Source organism: Pristis pectinata, chromosome 28, assembly GCF_009764475.1.
Source record: "Pristis pectinata isolate sPriPec2 chromosome 28, sPriPec2.1.pri, whole genome shotgun sequence".
Lineage (NCBI taxonomy): Eukaryota > Metazoa > Chordata > Chondrichthyes > Rhinopristiformes > Pristidae > Pristis > Pristis pectinata.
In genome coordinates, this window is record NC_067432.1 from 24,575,986 (window position 1) to 24,589,195 (window position 13,210).

The window sequence follows — 13,210 nt, forward strand, 5'->3', positions numbered from 1 at the left end:
CAATAGTCTTATAATAGTGGGGTAGAAGCTGTCCTTGAGCCTGGTGGTACGTGCTTTCAGGCTTTTGTATCTTCTGCCCGATAGGAGAGGGGAGAAGAGAGAATATCTGGGGTGGGTGGAGTCTTTGATTATGCTGGCTGCTTTACCGAGCTGGCAAAAGTATAGACAGAGTCCATGGAGGGAATGCTGGTTTCTGTGATGTTCTGAGATGTGTCCACAACTCTCTGCAGTTTCTTGCGGTCCTGAGCAGAGCAGTTGCCATACCAAGCCGTGATGCATCCGGATAGGATGCCTTCTATGGTGTATCGATTAAAAATTGGTGAGGGTCGACAGGGACATGCCAAATTTCTTTAGCCTCCTGAGGTAGTAGAGGCGCTGGTGAGCTTTCTTGTCCGTGATGTCTACGTGATTGGACCAGGACAGGCTATTGGTGATGTTCACTCCTAGGAACTTGGAGCTCTCAACCCTCTCAACCTCAGCACTGACGATGTAGAAGGGTGCATGTACACCGTCTCCATTCCTGAAGTGAGTGCCCCAAATGTAGTAAGAAGGAGCTATTTCCTTTAGCTAAGGGGCCAAAGGTTTAAGGAAATTGCTCGAGGAATTAGAGATGAGAAAGTAAATGTTTTTTCACTCAGTGGTGGGATTCTGGATCATACTGTATAAAAGGCTGATGGAGGCAGAAACCCTTGTGGAAAAAGTACCAGGGTCAAGATGTAACCTACAGCTGGAGAGTGAGTTTAATCTCAATGTACCTTTCTAGCCAACCTGGAAAGGATGGCCCTTTTGTTGTGTGAATGTCTATAATTCTCTGATAATGTTGGGGTAGAGTTGAGGTGAGGGCTTTGTTCTGTATCTATTCTGAGATAAACCCCCTCTCTGTATAATTGGTATAGGATAGTATAGAAGGAGCTTTATTGGAGGTGCCTTTTTGAGCCAATGTAGATGGAGTTTTGGAGAATCTATTGGCTTGGTAATGTGAGATCCTGTTATCCCAGGTTACTGTGGATGGCATGGTGATGTTGAAGGGGGAGGGGAGACTTCACATTGAGGAAACTAGCATCAGGCACCAGGAGACTGTGTGCTGTGTGTCAGAGACTGGAGCACAGCAACCGAGGCTGAAGCAACCATGCAGTGAGTTCTACACTGGTAGAGATTCCTTCTTTTGGGTGAGACACTAAACATCTCTCTGAGGCCAATGGCAATGTTTTGATGAAGAGTCAACATTTATCCCTCAATCATTTTCAGATAAAGTGGTTGTACATCTCGTTGTTTGTGGCAGCTTGCTGTGCTTCCACATTCTGCATAATGCAACATTGGCTGCACTTCCCAGCTACTTCATTGGCTGAATGATGCTGTGGGATTCCCTGAGGGGGTGAAGAAAAGGTGGAAATACCAGGTTTTCAGAAAAAGAAGTTGAGCAAAAGATAACTCCTGAGGTTGCTGTGTGTTTGGTTGTTCTGTGATGGATTTTCTGCTGGCAGAAATATTTCTGAAGGGGATTGTTGAAGCAGGTAATTAAATCCTGACTAAAGGGAGTTGGGTGTTGGTGAATAACCCAGGCAAAGGGGTAGAAGTGGGTAGAACAGGGAGCCTTGATTAAAATGCAACACCTAGACAAGATGTAATACCTCTCTGTCCTTGAATTTCCATGGTTCCAGGGTGGGATCAGTGCAGGAGGCAGACTTTATCATGCCTGCATCTTTCTGTTCCCTAACTACATCAGGAATGTGCTTGTTACAGGTACGTGCACAGACAAGGACCTGCTGAGCTGGATGCTTGCAGCAGCCTGTAGCCAAGGACACATGGCTATGGTGAAGCTCTTGGTGCTTGAATACAAGGCAGAGGCAAACAACTGTGGGATGAAGTCACAGAATTATCCTATCATCACTGGGCAGCCATTGTACGCGGCGATGCAGGCAGGTACGTGGGTCTTCACATATCCTAGGGTGTGCAGAGTACAGGAGCAGTAGCATCCTCCCAACCTGACCCATTTGGTGTGTGCGCTCCACACAAACCTCTCCAATCACATCCAAGGAAGGAGTGCACGAATTGGCTAAAGAACGCTCAGCTGGAGCAAACTACTTATGCTGGTGAACATGGAACATAATCAGATCAGAAGCAATGGAATGAATTCCAGGATCATCTGCCCTCCAGCAGCTGCTTGTTAAAAGTGTCAGTAGAACATAGAACATGGAACAGTACAGGAACAGGCCCTTCAGCCCATGATATCTGTGCCAAAGACAAATTAAACTAAATCTCTTCTGCCTGCACATGATCCATATCCCTCCATTCCCTGTATATTCATGTGTCTACCTAAAAGCCTCTTAAACGCCTCTATCGTATCTGCTTTCACCACCACCCCTGGCAGCGCATTCCAGACACCCACCACTCTCTGTGTTTTAAAAAAAACTTGACCAACACATCTCTTTTAAGCTTTTCCTCTCTCACCTTAAATGCATGTCCTCTAGTATTTGAAATTTCTGGGAAAAAGATTCTGATTGTTTACCCTATCTATGCCTCTCGTAATTTTATAAACCTCTATCAGGTCTCCCCTCAGCCTGCAAAGCTCCAGAGAAAACAACCCAAGGTTGTCCAACCCTTCCTTATAGCTTGTACCCTCTAATCCAGGTAGCATCCTGGTAAACCTCTTCTGCACCCTCTCCAAAGCCTCCACATCCTTCCTGTAGCAGGGCAACCAGAATTGCACACAATAAGTGTAGTTGCATCAAAATAAATTAGTTATGGTTTTGGTGGAGACTGTTTCCTCTGTTCCAGGGAATGAAGAGATCGCCACCTTCCTCCTGGAGAATGGAGCCCACTTCTCCTCATACACACTCATGGATCATCCACAGCTCAGCAAACAGCTCCTGAGGAAACAGTTTACAGAACCAAGCAGCCAGTGTGAAGAGTCTACCATACAAACGGTAAGCCAACGCTCCTCTGATGTTAACTGGCAACAAAATACAAAGTTAATGATTAACTAACCGGACATGATTGTCAGTAATCAAGGGATGAGTGGACGGGCCATTGCTCTTCAAGTTGGACGTTCTGTTTGGCGAGGAATCTGGGGGAAGCTGTCACTAGGAAAACTCTGGATTTAGACACACTTTCAACAGTTTTACTGTGTCTGTAACAGTCCAAAGAGGTCGTGGTAATCTCAGTCCCTTAGAGAGAGAGAGAGAGGGATATCCCCCAGAGTGTGAGATGGGATAATTCACATATGCCCCAGAGAGTGAGAGGGGGGTAATTCACACCTAATCTCAGTAGCGAGGAGGGGAGATGGGGTAATTCACATCTGCCTCAGGGAGTGAGGGTGCAGTTCACACTTGCTCCAGGGAGTAGGGGCAGAGGGGGTAACTCACACTTGCCACAGGAAGTGAGAGGGAAAGTGGGTGTAATTCACATCTGCCCCAGGGAGTGAGAGGGGAAGGGAGGTGTAATTCACATCTGCCCCAGGGAGTGAGAGAGGAAGGGGGGTAAAATTCACATCTGCCCCAAGATATCCCTCAGTACAAAGGTTGATAACCAAAGACATGGATTTAAGGATTAGACAAGAATTGAGGACAATTTCTTTCACCCTGAGAGCAGTGGGGTCTGCAGCACATTGCCTGGAGGGTTAGTTGGGGAATGGGAGCAGTGGGCAAAGACCTCTATCGTAGGTGGAGAGTATGTAACCCTAATCCCTACAAGGCAACACATTATGAGCTGAGAAGTAGGAGAACCTCGATGGTTCCATTTTTTTGCCTCCCATAGAAATGTTGAATGGCTTCTTTCCGTGCTATATACTTCCCTGATCTCAAAGTGCACATTCATGAAATGGAAAAAAAACTACAGCTATTTATCTGGAAGGTGAATGGTTCCTTGGCCTTCAGTGCAAGTGGCTTGGAATAGAAAAATGAGTTGGTTTCACTGAGGTTGCACAAGGTTTATGGGAGATCACATTTGGGGCACTCTATGCAATTTATTGGTCTCTGTGCCTTAAGAAGGAAATACAGGAGTTAGGGCAGTGTAGATTCTATAGAATGCTTCCCAAGGAGAGTTTAAGAAAGCTTGGTCAAAGGAATGAAGGGTGGTCTCATTGAGATGAACACTATCCTGCGAGGACTCGGGTTATTGCTATTGATCTGAAGTCCCAAAGTTCTGGTATGAGTTATTTGAAAGGTATGTTAATGGTCGGAATTTGAACTGGATGTGGAGTTGTTAAGGTATGGGCAGTAGAGAAGATCACTTGCCTCACAGATCCAGTAATCTGGGATCAATCCTGACCTCTGGTGCTGTCTGCGTGAAGTTTGCATGTTTGTCCTGTGACTGCATGGGTTTCCTCCGGGTGCTCCAGTTTCTGTCCACATCCCAAAAATGTGTGGGTTTAGAGGTTAATTGGGGTGGGGAGGGAGTTGATAGGAATGTGGGGAGAATAAAAAAAATGGGTTAGGGTAGGATTGGTGTGCTTGGGAGTTGGCATGGACGTGATGTTTCCGTGCCGTATCTCTCCATGACGACGTGAAATGCATTGTCCGTGATGGTGAAGGGAGCAGACACAATAGTAAGCATCAATAGTGAGATGGATGTTTACCTGAAAAAGAATAAAATTGCAGAACTTTGGGTAAAGAGCAGTGAGTGAGACCAATTGGATTTTCCTTCAGACACAGTGGGTCAAATGACCTCCTGCTGGGGTCTAGGATTGTGCAATACTTTGGAAACCCATTAGTGGGAACTGTTCACTAGTTTTCTTTTGACGTATGCTGCCTGACCTACTGATGCGCCTTATTGTTGTGAGGTTCTGTTTTTTTGCATTTGCATTACAGGGCCAGTCACTGAAGTGGTCTCAACTGAAGCTGCCTTGGTTGGACCTGGATTGGTTCATAGATATGTCCAGTCAAGTAACAGAACTCGATCTGAGTAGGAACAGCCTCTCTCTCCTCCCTTCAGTTATTCCTTGGGGATTAGTGCATCTGAGAAAACTCAATTTGTCCGCAAACCAGCTGAAGGAATTGCCGAATGCAGTCTCATCAGAAGAAATCCTCTGTACAGGGTGAGTGAGAAACCAGAGCCACTGAGTAAAGGACTGTGCTTCCCAAAGTTGCAGTGTGTCCCTTTGTTAAAGGAAGCAGGGAGATGACTGGGAAAACAAGACTGCAAATGCTGGGAATCTTTAATAAGACAGAAAACACTCATTGGGAAGGCAGCATCTTGTGAATGATAGAGAGGCCTTCTATAAACAAGCTCTCTTCAGAGATTCACCAACCAACTGAATGTTATGAAGTCCACCCACCCCAGCTGTTGCAGCCCTGTAAGTTACACTGCACTGTGCAATTTATTGATTGAAGTATCAAGGTCATGAAAAGTTGCAATCTTCAGAGGAGAAAATTGGGTAAAGTGTTTCAGGTGCATCAAACCCACCCAGAGTTTGTGTATTTTTTTATTGAATATAAATCTATTTCTGAATCCAGTTGAACCTTACCAGAAATTCAACCTGTCAGCATGGCAATATCTTTTACCTTTGCGGGTCAGTGTCACGGAGACAAAGTACAGCACACATGGGGCAGCTGCATGGCGCATGTAACCAAACCGGGATGAATTTCTAAGCAAAGAATTGGGATAAATAAAATTCTCAGACCTGGCACTATTTGCAGTTAGACATTGTGGGCATGGTTAGATTCAGTGGGGAGGCAAGAGTAATGACTGAACTAATATTATGCTCTTTCAGAATACTGGAGATTGATGTATCAAGAAACCAGCTGACCTGCTTGCCCTCTGGCTTCTTGCATCTCCCAAAGCTTCAGAAGCTGACAGCTACCAGCAATTCACTGAACATGTTATTTGATGAAGAAAAAGGTAGCACACTCTTAATTGGATAAGAAGTCTTGAACTCATTCTGTCATTTGCAAAGTTCTAATCCTGTACTATTGGTCGCGTAAATGTTTGTTCCCTGCATTATTGGACAGATAATGTCCACTTCCTGCTGTTTCAGATAACCTACATCCCCTGTGAACCTTCCTGTCTCCTTCTGATCCACCCAGACTCTCTTACCTCCCATTTTCCACACACTCCCCCAGACCCCGATCATTCCCCTCTCCCACCTGGTTCCACCTACCTATCAGCCATGCACTTAACCTACTGGGTCTCCCGTCCCTTCCCCCAAATGGTTCACTCTGCCCATCATCCCTCCCTTATCTGGTTCCTTTTATATCACCTTCCTTACACCAGATTCCAGCTTCTGCAGCCTCTTGTATCTCAACGTAATTGCTGTCCATGTGATTGGTCAGGGGTACGTTTAGTTTCTATGTGAATGAATAGGTAATTCAAAATAGAGTTCATTCAAAACGGAGATCAGTAGATCTCTGAACATAAAAAGAATCAAGAAATACGGGCTTAATGCTAGAAAATGCTGTGGAGCTAGAAGATCTGTCACAATCTTGTTCAACGGCGAATCAGACTTGAAGGGCTTCTCCTGCTCCTAATTCTTTTGATCTTATGTTCCCGAATGTCTGTGTGTGACTGGGCAGATAAATGTTGAATCCTGTGTAATTCATCAGATAAATGTTTGAGTCATTTGTGATTGGACAGGTAAATGTTTGATTCATGTTATTGGCCAAGTAAATAATCAAGTCCTTTGTGACTGGTCAAGTAAATATTCATCTTTTGTGATTGGACAAAAAAATATTCAACTCATATGATTGCTCAGGTAACTGTTTGATTCTTGTGTGATGGGTCAGGTAAATGTTTGATTCCTCTGCCCCCAGCAACAAACTGGATTGGATTACGAAAGCTGAGGGAGATTGATGTCTCTAACAATAGACTTGAGATTTTGCCAACGGTCTTTCTTCACTGTTTCAAGTCCCTCAACAGTCTTAATGCGTCCCGAAATGCACTCAAGTGCTTTCCTGAACCTTGGGCCTGTCCTTTGGTAAGTGTAGTTTTAATTAATTAATGACGAAATTGTGTAAGTGATTTAAATGATTGAGTGGGGTTCTGGATCATCTGCTAGATTTTACATCTGCATGAGTTTGAAAGAGTCAACTACAGCCCAACTAGAACTCAGTAGAACTAAAATTGGATAAGATGCATTTGTTAATGGATCATAGAGGGAAATTTTACCATAAATTGGCAACGCATCTATTTTCTGATTTTTGAGGGAAGAAACCAACTAAGTCCTTCCATGCTAAACAAGAAATACTTGTTTTTTATTTAGGTCCAGAATGTCCCAGCAAATTACTTTAGAATCTTGTAATGAAGGTAACACTACAGTTAAATAGGTGTCACGAACCAGCAACAAAAGAAACACACTGAGCATGATTCAGTGTTAAAAACTATTTTATTAATCACTACTTATGATAATACGTAAAATAAAAGTAAAAATGTTAGTATGTTAGAATTCAAAAATGTTAAACCTCGAACGTTAACCCCAAAACTAAACTCTTCGTGTGTGTGTGTGTGACAAAGTCCCAAACTCCAAGTTCAGGAATGGTTCTTAAAGTTCAGTTCCGCAAGCCATAAGGTGAAACATGAGCAAGGGCTTCTTCAACAACCACCGTTGTCTGAAGATAAGACATAGATGTAGAGAACATAGGGAGAGTAAATACGAAATCCAAATGTTCCACAATGGAACCCAAACGACACTTCAGTGTTTACTCGGTAGTGACTTCCTCACCCCGAAAAGCATCCGAACCGTGGTCGTCCACACACAAATACCTGTTTCCTTCTACAGGTCAGCAACAAAGTGAACTCCACCAGATTACTTCCAACTTCCATACATGGATTTCAGTGGCAAACACAGTTATTGTTTCTCATCCATCGATAGAGAAAACAAGCAGGCTGGTGTCTCTCTCCCTTCTCTCTCTCTCTCCTTCTTCTTCTGACTTCTTCCAACAACGTCATTACGTCCTTTATCTTCTATTGACGTAAGCACGCCCCACACACACATACACACACACACTCTATCTTAAAGGGACTTTCACTGAGTCCGTAACACAGGGAATGGCAAGATCCCACAGATAGCAGATCGAGAGTAACAACAAGGGGTTGGGTCAGAAGTAAATGAGTGTGAGCTGGAAAACGGAGAACTGCCCTGCCCTGCTCTTCTCCAGATTTGAAGCTTGTATCAAAACAGTTATAATGAGAAAGAAATGTCCAGCTTCTGTTTTACTGCGAAGACAAAAGAGACTGCTGTTGCTGTCCACAACGGCCATCTCAAGCTTCCAGTCGCATGTCACTTTAACCCTCCTTTCCACTCCCACACTGACCTGTGTGTCCTCAGCCTCCTGCATTGCTACAGAGAGGCCAAACACATATTGGAAGAGCAACGTCTCATATCCCACTGGGGTAGCCTACAACCCAGTGGTGTGAACATTGAATTTTCCAATTTCAGATAACACATACTCCTGGTGTTCTTCTCCCATACACGAACGCCTGCTCACCTCGGTTTCCCCTCCTTGTTCACCTTTCCCATCCGCTTCCACCCCCCACCCCCCAAATGGCTCCAGTTGCCCTGTATTTCACACCCCTCCCCCCACCCCTCATCTGGTTCCACCTATTGCTTACCAGCCTCTGTCCCACCCCTCCCCCACATCACTATACGCTGACAATCTCTGCTCTGCCCTCTCGGTCCTGATGCAGGATCTCGACCTGAAATGTTGACCTACACCTTTTGCCTCCATGGATGCTGCTTGACCCTCTGAGTTCTTTCAGCGTTCTTTTTTGTTTGTTCTGTTTTCTTATTTCAGAATCACCTTCAGAATCAGGTTTATTATCACTGACATATGTCGTGAAATTTGTTGTTTTACAGCAGCAGTACAGTGCAAGACCATAGAGACATAAACATTACTATAAGAACGCTAATTTTATAAAATGACTTGAGACAATGTTGCTTACCGCAGTCTCTGTGGCTGCAGATTTCAGCCGTAGTGGTTGTAAATGGGAGTATTTTATAATTCTATTTATACCTTGTATATAAATCTGTATATAAAAATAATATTTAATAATAGTTGTACTGAAATAAAATGCTGCAGATGCTGGAAGTCTGAAATAAAAATAGGTAGCATCTGTGGAAAGAGAACAAGTCTTCATATTCCCTGTGTCCATGGTGATAATTCCAGCATTGGATGGGTATTAGAACATGTAAGAAGTGCAGTGCTGAAGGACTGCAAGATCTCAACTTTCAAATGGAGAGTTCTGTCTGAAGAAATGAACACTTCAGAAATAGTATGGGAGTGGCAGTCAAAATCTTGCTTCCTGCATGAAGTTGTGAAAATTTGATTTGCAAGAAACACTGTGTATTTGTAATAGATGTAGAAATAAAACAATGTCCTGATAAAATAACTGTGCCACTTTGCAACAAAATGACTGTATATGATTTCAAAAATTTGTCTCCGGTGCATAACTTCTCATACTCTTCTGGCATAGAAGGAAGCCTTTTGGTTCACCAAGTCTATGCCGGCTCTCAAAACAACACTGTAATCCCATTCCCTCACTTGTTTCCCTGTAACTTGTTTTCCTATGTTCTAGGGTTAATTTGCAATGGCAAATTAACCTACCTTTCAGCATGTCTTTGGGATGTGGGAGGAAACCGAAGCACCCAGAGGAAACCCTCGCAGTCATGGGGAAAACGTGCAAACTCTGCACAGACAGCACCCAAGGTCAGGATCAAACCCTGGAGCTGTGTGGCAGCAACACTGTCTGCTCACCAGTGTGCCATCTCAACTTTGATCCATTTACTGTCAGACAGACAAGATGGAGTATCTCTGAGAACACTCATCACCCACCCTGCCAAGCACAGTACTCGAGTGATAAGTGATGAGGCCATGGACAGACTTCAACATTGGGACAGGGTTTAAGATGTTGGTGGAACGTGAGCCAGTGTCTGGTCACATGCATGGTGGTGATGGGTGAATGGAACTTATTGCAAGCCTGAAGCATGCCGCAGAGCTTTAAGCAGTTTCAAGTTCTCTGAGGGAATGGAAGCGCTGCGAGAGCAGTGCCTACTGCATACCGCTAATGAAATGTCGTGCATGATTGATAAGGCCTACATCTAATGACCCTTCACTAGACCCAGCTTTATTTACTGTGATGTTCCAGGACGTTGACCAAATAACAACGATGGAAAGAGAAGATTACCAGATGTGACTTGGGGGTGCTGTACACCTGCAGTCCCTGTTGGAGGTTGTCACTGCAATTGGTGGGCCCCACAGACATGGTTTGCCACTTTGTGGAGGGAATGAACATTTAGGGAGATGGGTGGAGGTCTGATCAAGGCTGCTTTGTATTGGATCATGATGTGTTGTTGGAGCCACACTCCTCCAAGGAAGTTCACAGTATTTCACCATGCTCCTGATGTTTGCTTTGTAGGTGGTTGAAAGATTATAGGGTATAGGAGGTGGAACACCCAATGCAAAATCCCAGTTTATGATTTACTTGTATAGTTACAATATTTATGTGGTTGGAACAGATACATTTCTGTTTAGTGGTGACCCCCAGGTTATTAATGTTGGAGGATTCAGTGATGGTAATCCTACTGAATAAGGAGAAGAGATGAATCGACTCACTCTTGAGCAGATGATCATTGCCTGGGACCATGTGGCACAAATCATCTGCCATTGAATGTTGCCCAGGTCCTTTTCCTCCCAGGCAGAGTTGGCTTCATTATCTAAGGAGCGGCAAGTGTCTCCGTTTCTCTCCTTGCGTCGGGGGGAAAAAGTCATTGATGAGGCAGCGGAAGATGGTTGGGCCCAAAGCAACGTGCTGGGGGTGAGCCTGTTGGCCTACATCGACCACCATCATCTTCCCTCGTGGAGGGTTTGACTCCAGCAGTGCAGAGTCTTTTCTCAGTTCCCATTGACTTTAACTTTATGCCATACTCAGTCCTGTTGCCTTGTTATCAAAGCCAGTCACTCACCTCACTTCTGGAATTCAGCTCTTTTGGACCAAGCCTGTAATGAGGTCTGGAACATGTCCAAAGCTCTTTCATGCATTTAAGACTGGCAACCAATGAAGAATTGCTCCACCTAGCCATCATTCAATTTGACTCATTCTTGTGATAAGTAATTGACTGCACTGGATACACAAGTCCTCAGGATCCAACAGCATCCCAGCTAAAGTACCTAAATCTTGTGTTACTGAAGTGGCTCCCCTCTAGCCAAGCTGCGTCAATAGAGCTGTAACAAAAAAAAATCTGCTGGAGGAACTAAGTGGGTCGGGCAGCATCAGTGGTGGGTAAAAAAATTGTCGATGTTTTGGGTCAAGAACCTGCATCTGCTCCAGATTCCTGCATCTGCAGTCTCTTGTGCCTCCAACAGAGCCGCAAAGCTAATATTATTCTGAAACAATAGAAAATTGGCCAGGTATGTCCAGACTACAAAATGCAAAAAGAACCAGTTTGTTTAATTTCCGTGCGATTGGTCTACTCTCAATCATAAGGAAAGCGGAGAGTCTTTATAACAGAGCTTATTGGGTGGCAGTTATTTATCAATAACATGCTGATTGATGCTCCATTTAGTCGATGGAAGTAATTGTGTGTGAGGCAGGTGTAACTGGCAGCCAATATTCTTGTGCCCATTAAACACAAGTGGACAGTGAGGATTATCACACACAAGATGCTGGAGGAACTCAGCAGGTCAGGCAGCATGTATATGGAGGGAAATGAACAGTCAACATTTCAGGTTGAGACTCTTTATCAGGATGATGAAGTCCTGATGAAGAGTCGCGACCCAAACCGTCGACTGTTCATTTCCCTCCATGGATGCTGCCTGACCTGCTGAGTCCCTCCAGCATTTTGTGTGTGTTGCTCCAGATTCCAGCATCTACAGAATCTCTTGTGTCTCAGTGAGGATTGTCACTGCCTGGCGTGTGTGATGGTACAAGCCTCGCAAGGCTGAGGTGCATCATTGACTCAGCATTTATGGCTGAGGACAATCGTAAACGCTTCAGTCTTGTCCACTTGCCGATCACGCTGCCCCATTATTAGGAATGGAATTGTTCACAGAGCTATTGGACATCAGTTTTTTGTTTGTTCTCCACCGTTTAGGAATGGATGCATCAGGTCTACAGAACTTTAATCTGACCCATTAGGTTGTGGGATTGCGTAACTCCGTTTAACGCTTGCTGCCTTTGCTATTTAGTCACAACTCACATGATCCCATGGGAATTATTCTTGTATGCTAGGATGGAGATAGGTCGAAATCTGAATGTAATCTTCAATCCTCCACTTTTTTGTAGTGTTGCCAGGAGACTGGATCATTCCAAATGTAATTGTTCGATAAGAGGGACCAGGATAAACCTGGTGGCAACAAGCAGTTGGAATCACATCAGAAGTGGAAAAAACTACCAGAAACTTTTGTCAAAGACAAAGTTAATTCTCAGCAGAGAAGGGCAGCCAACACCGATTTGTTAGAGGCAAATTCTATCTGACTAACTTAATTGTGTTTATTGAGGAAGTAGCAGCTTAAGGTTTTGTACTAGCTGTAGGGTGTCAACTGTGGTTCAGTTGATTAGCGCTTACGCCCCTGGGTCAATGGATGGGGTTCAATTCCCACTCCAAACCCTTAAACACAAAGTCTAGAATCAGCCGTTGGAGGAGCTGTCTTTCAGGTAGATATTAAACCGTGATCCTCTGTCCCCTCTCTGGTTAATGTAGAGATTCCCTGGTTAATGTAGAGATTCCCTGGCACTATTTCAGAGAAAACTCATCCCTGATCTCATGGCCAACATTTATTCTTCAGTGGATCTTACTAGGGCAGCATGGTGGTGCAGCTAGCAGAGCTGCTGCCCACAGCTCCAGCGACCCATGTTCAACCCCAACCTCCTGTGCTGCCTGTGTGGTACTTACACATTCTCCCTGTGACCAAATGGGTTTCCTCTGGGCGCTCTGGTTTCCTTCCACAACCTAAAAATGTACGGGTTGGTTGGTTAATTGGTCACTGTAAATTGCCCTTCGTGTGTAGATGAGAGGCAATGTCTGGAGGGATTTGATGGAAATGTGTGGAATATTGGAAAATAGGATTCATGTAGGATTCATGTAAATGGGTGCTTGCTGGTCAACATTGAGTCAATGGGCCAAAAGGCCTATTTCTGTCCTGCATGACTCTACAGCTCTATGACTGATTATTTCATTATTACATTATATTTCCTACAATAGAAATAATACTTTAAAAGCACTTAATTGCTTTAAAGTACTTTGGGTTATCCTAAGGTCATGAAAGATGCCACGTAAATA

The 13,210-nt window shown here is 44.2% G+C and overlaps 1 protein-coding gene across 4 annotated transcripts in view; it reads left to right on the plus strand.

Moving 5' to 3' along the window:
- Positions 1–13,210, plus strand: part of lrrk1 (leucine-rich repeat kinase 1) — a 139,487-nt gene that overhangs the window by 33,413 nt on the left and 92,864 nt on the right. For all 4 annotated transcript variants that reach the window (XM_052040605.1, XM_052040607.1, XM_052040606.1 and 1 more), the window contains 5 exons: positions 1,744–1,923; positions 2,779–2,927; positions 4,809–5,035; positions 5,711–5,838; positions 6,747–6,910. In XM_052040605.1, the coding sequence (XP_051896565.1) occupies positions 1,744–1,923; positions 2,779–2,927; positions 4,809–5,035; positions 5,711–5,838; positions 6,747–6,910 (848 nt within the window). The remainder of the gene's footprint in view (positions 1–1,743; positions 1,924–2,778; positions 2,928–4,808; positions 5,036–5,710; positions 5,839–6,746; positions 6,911–13,210) is intronic.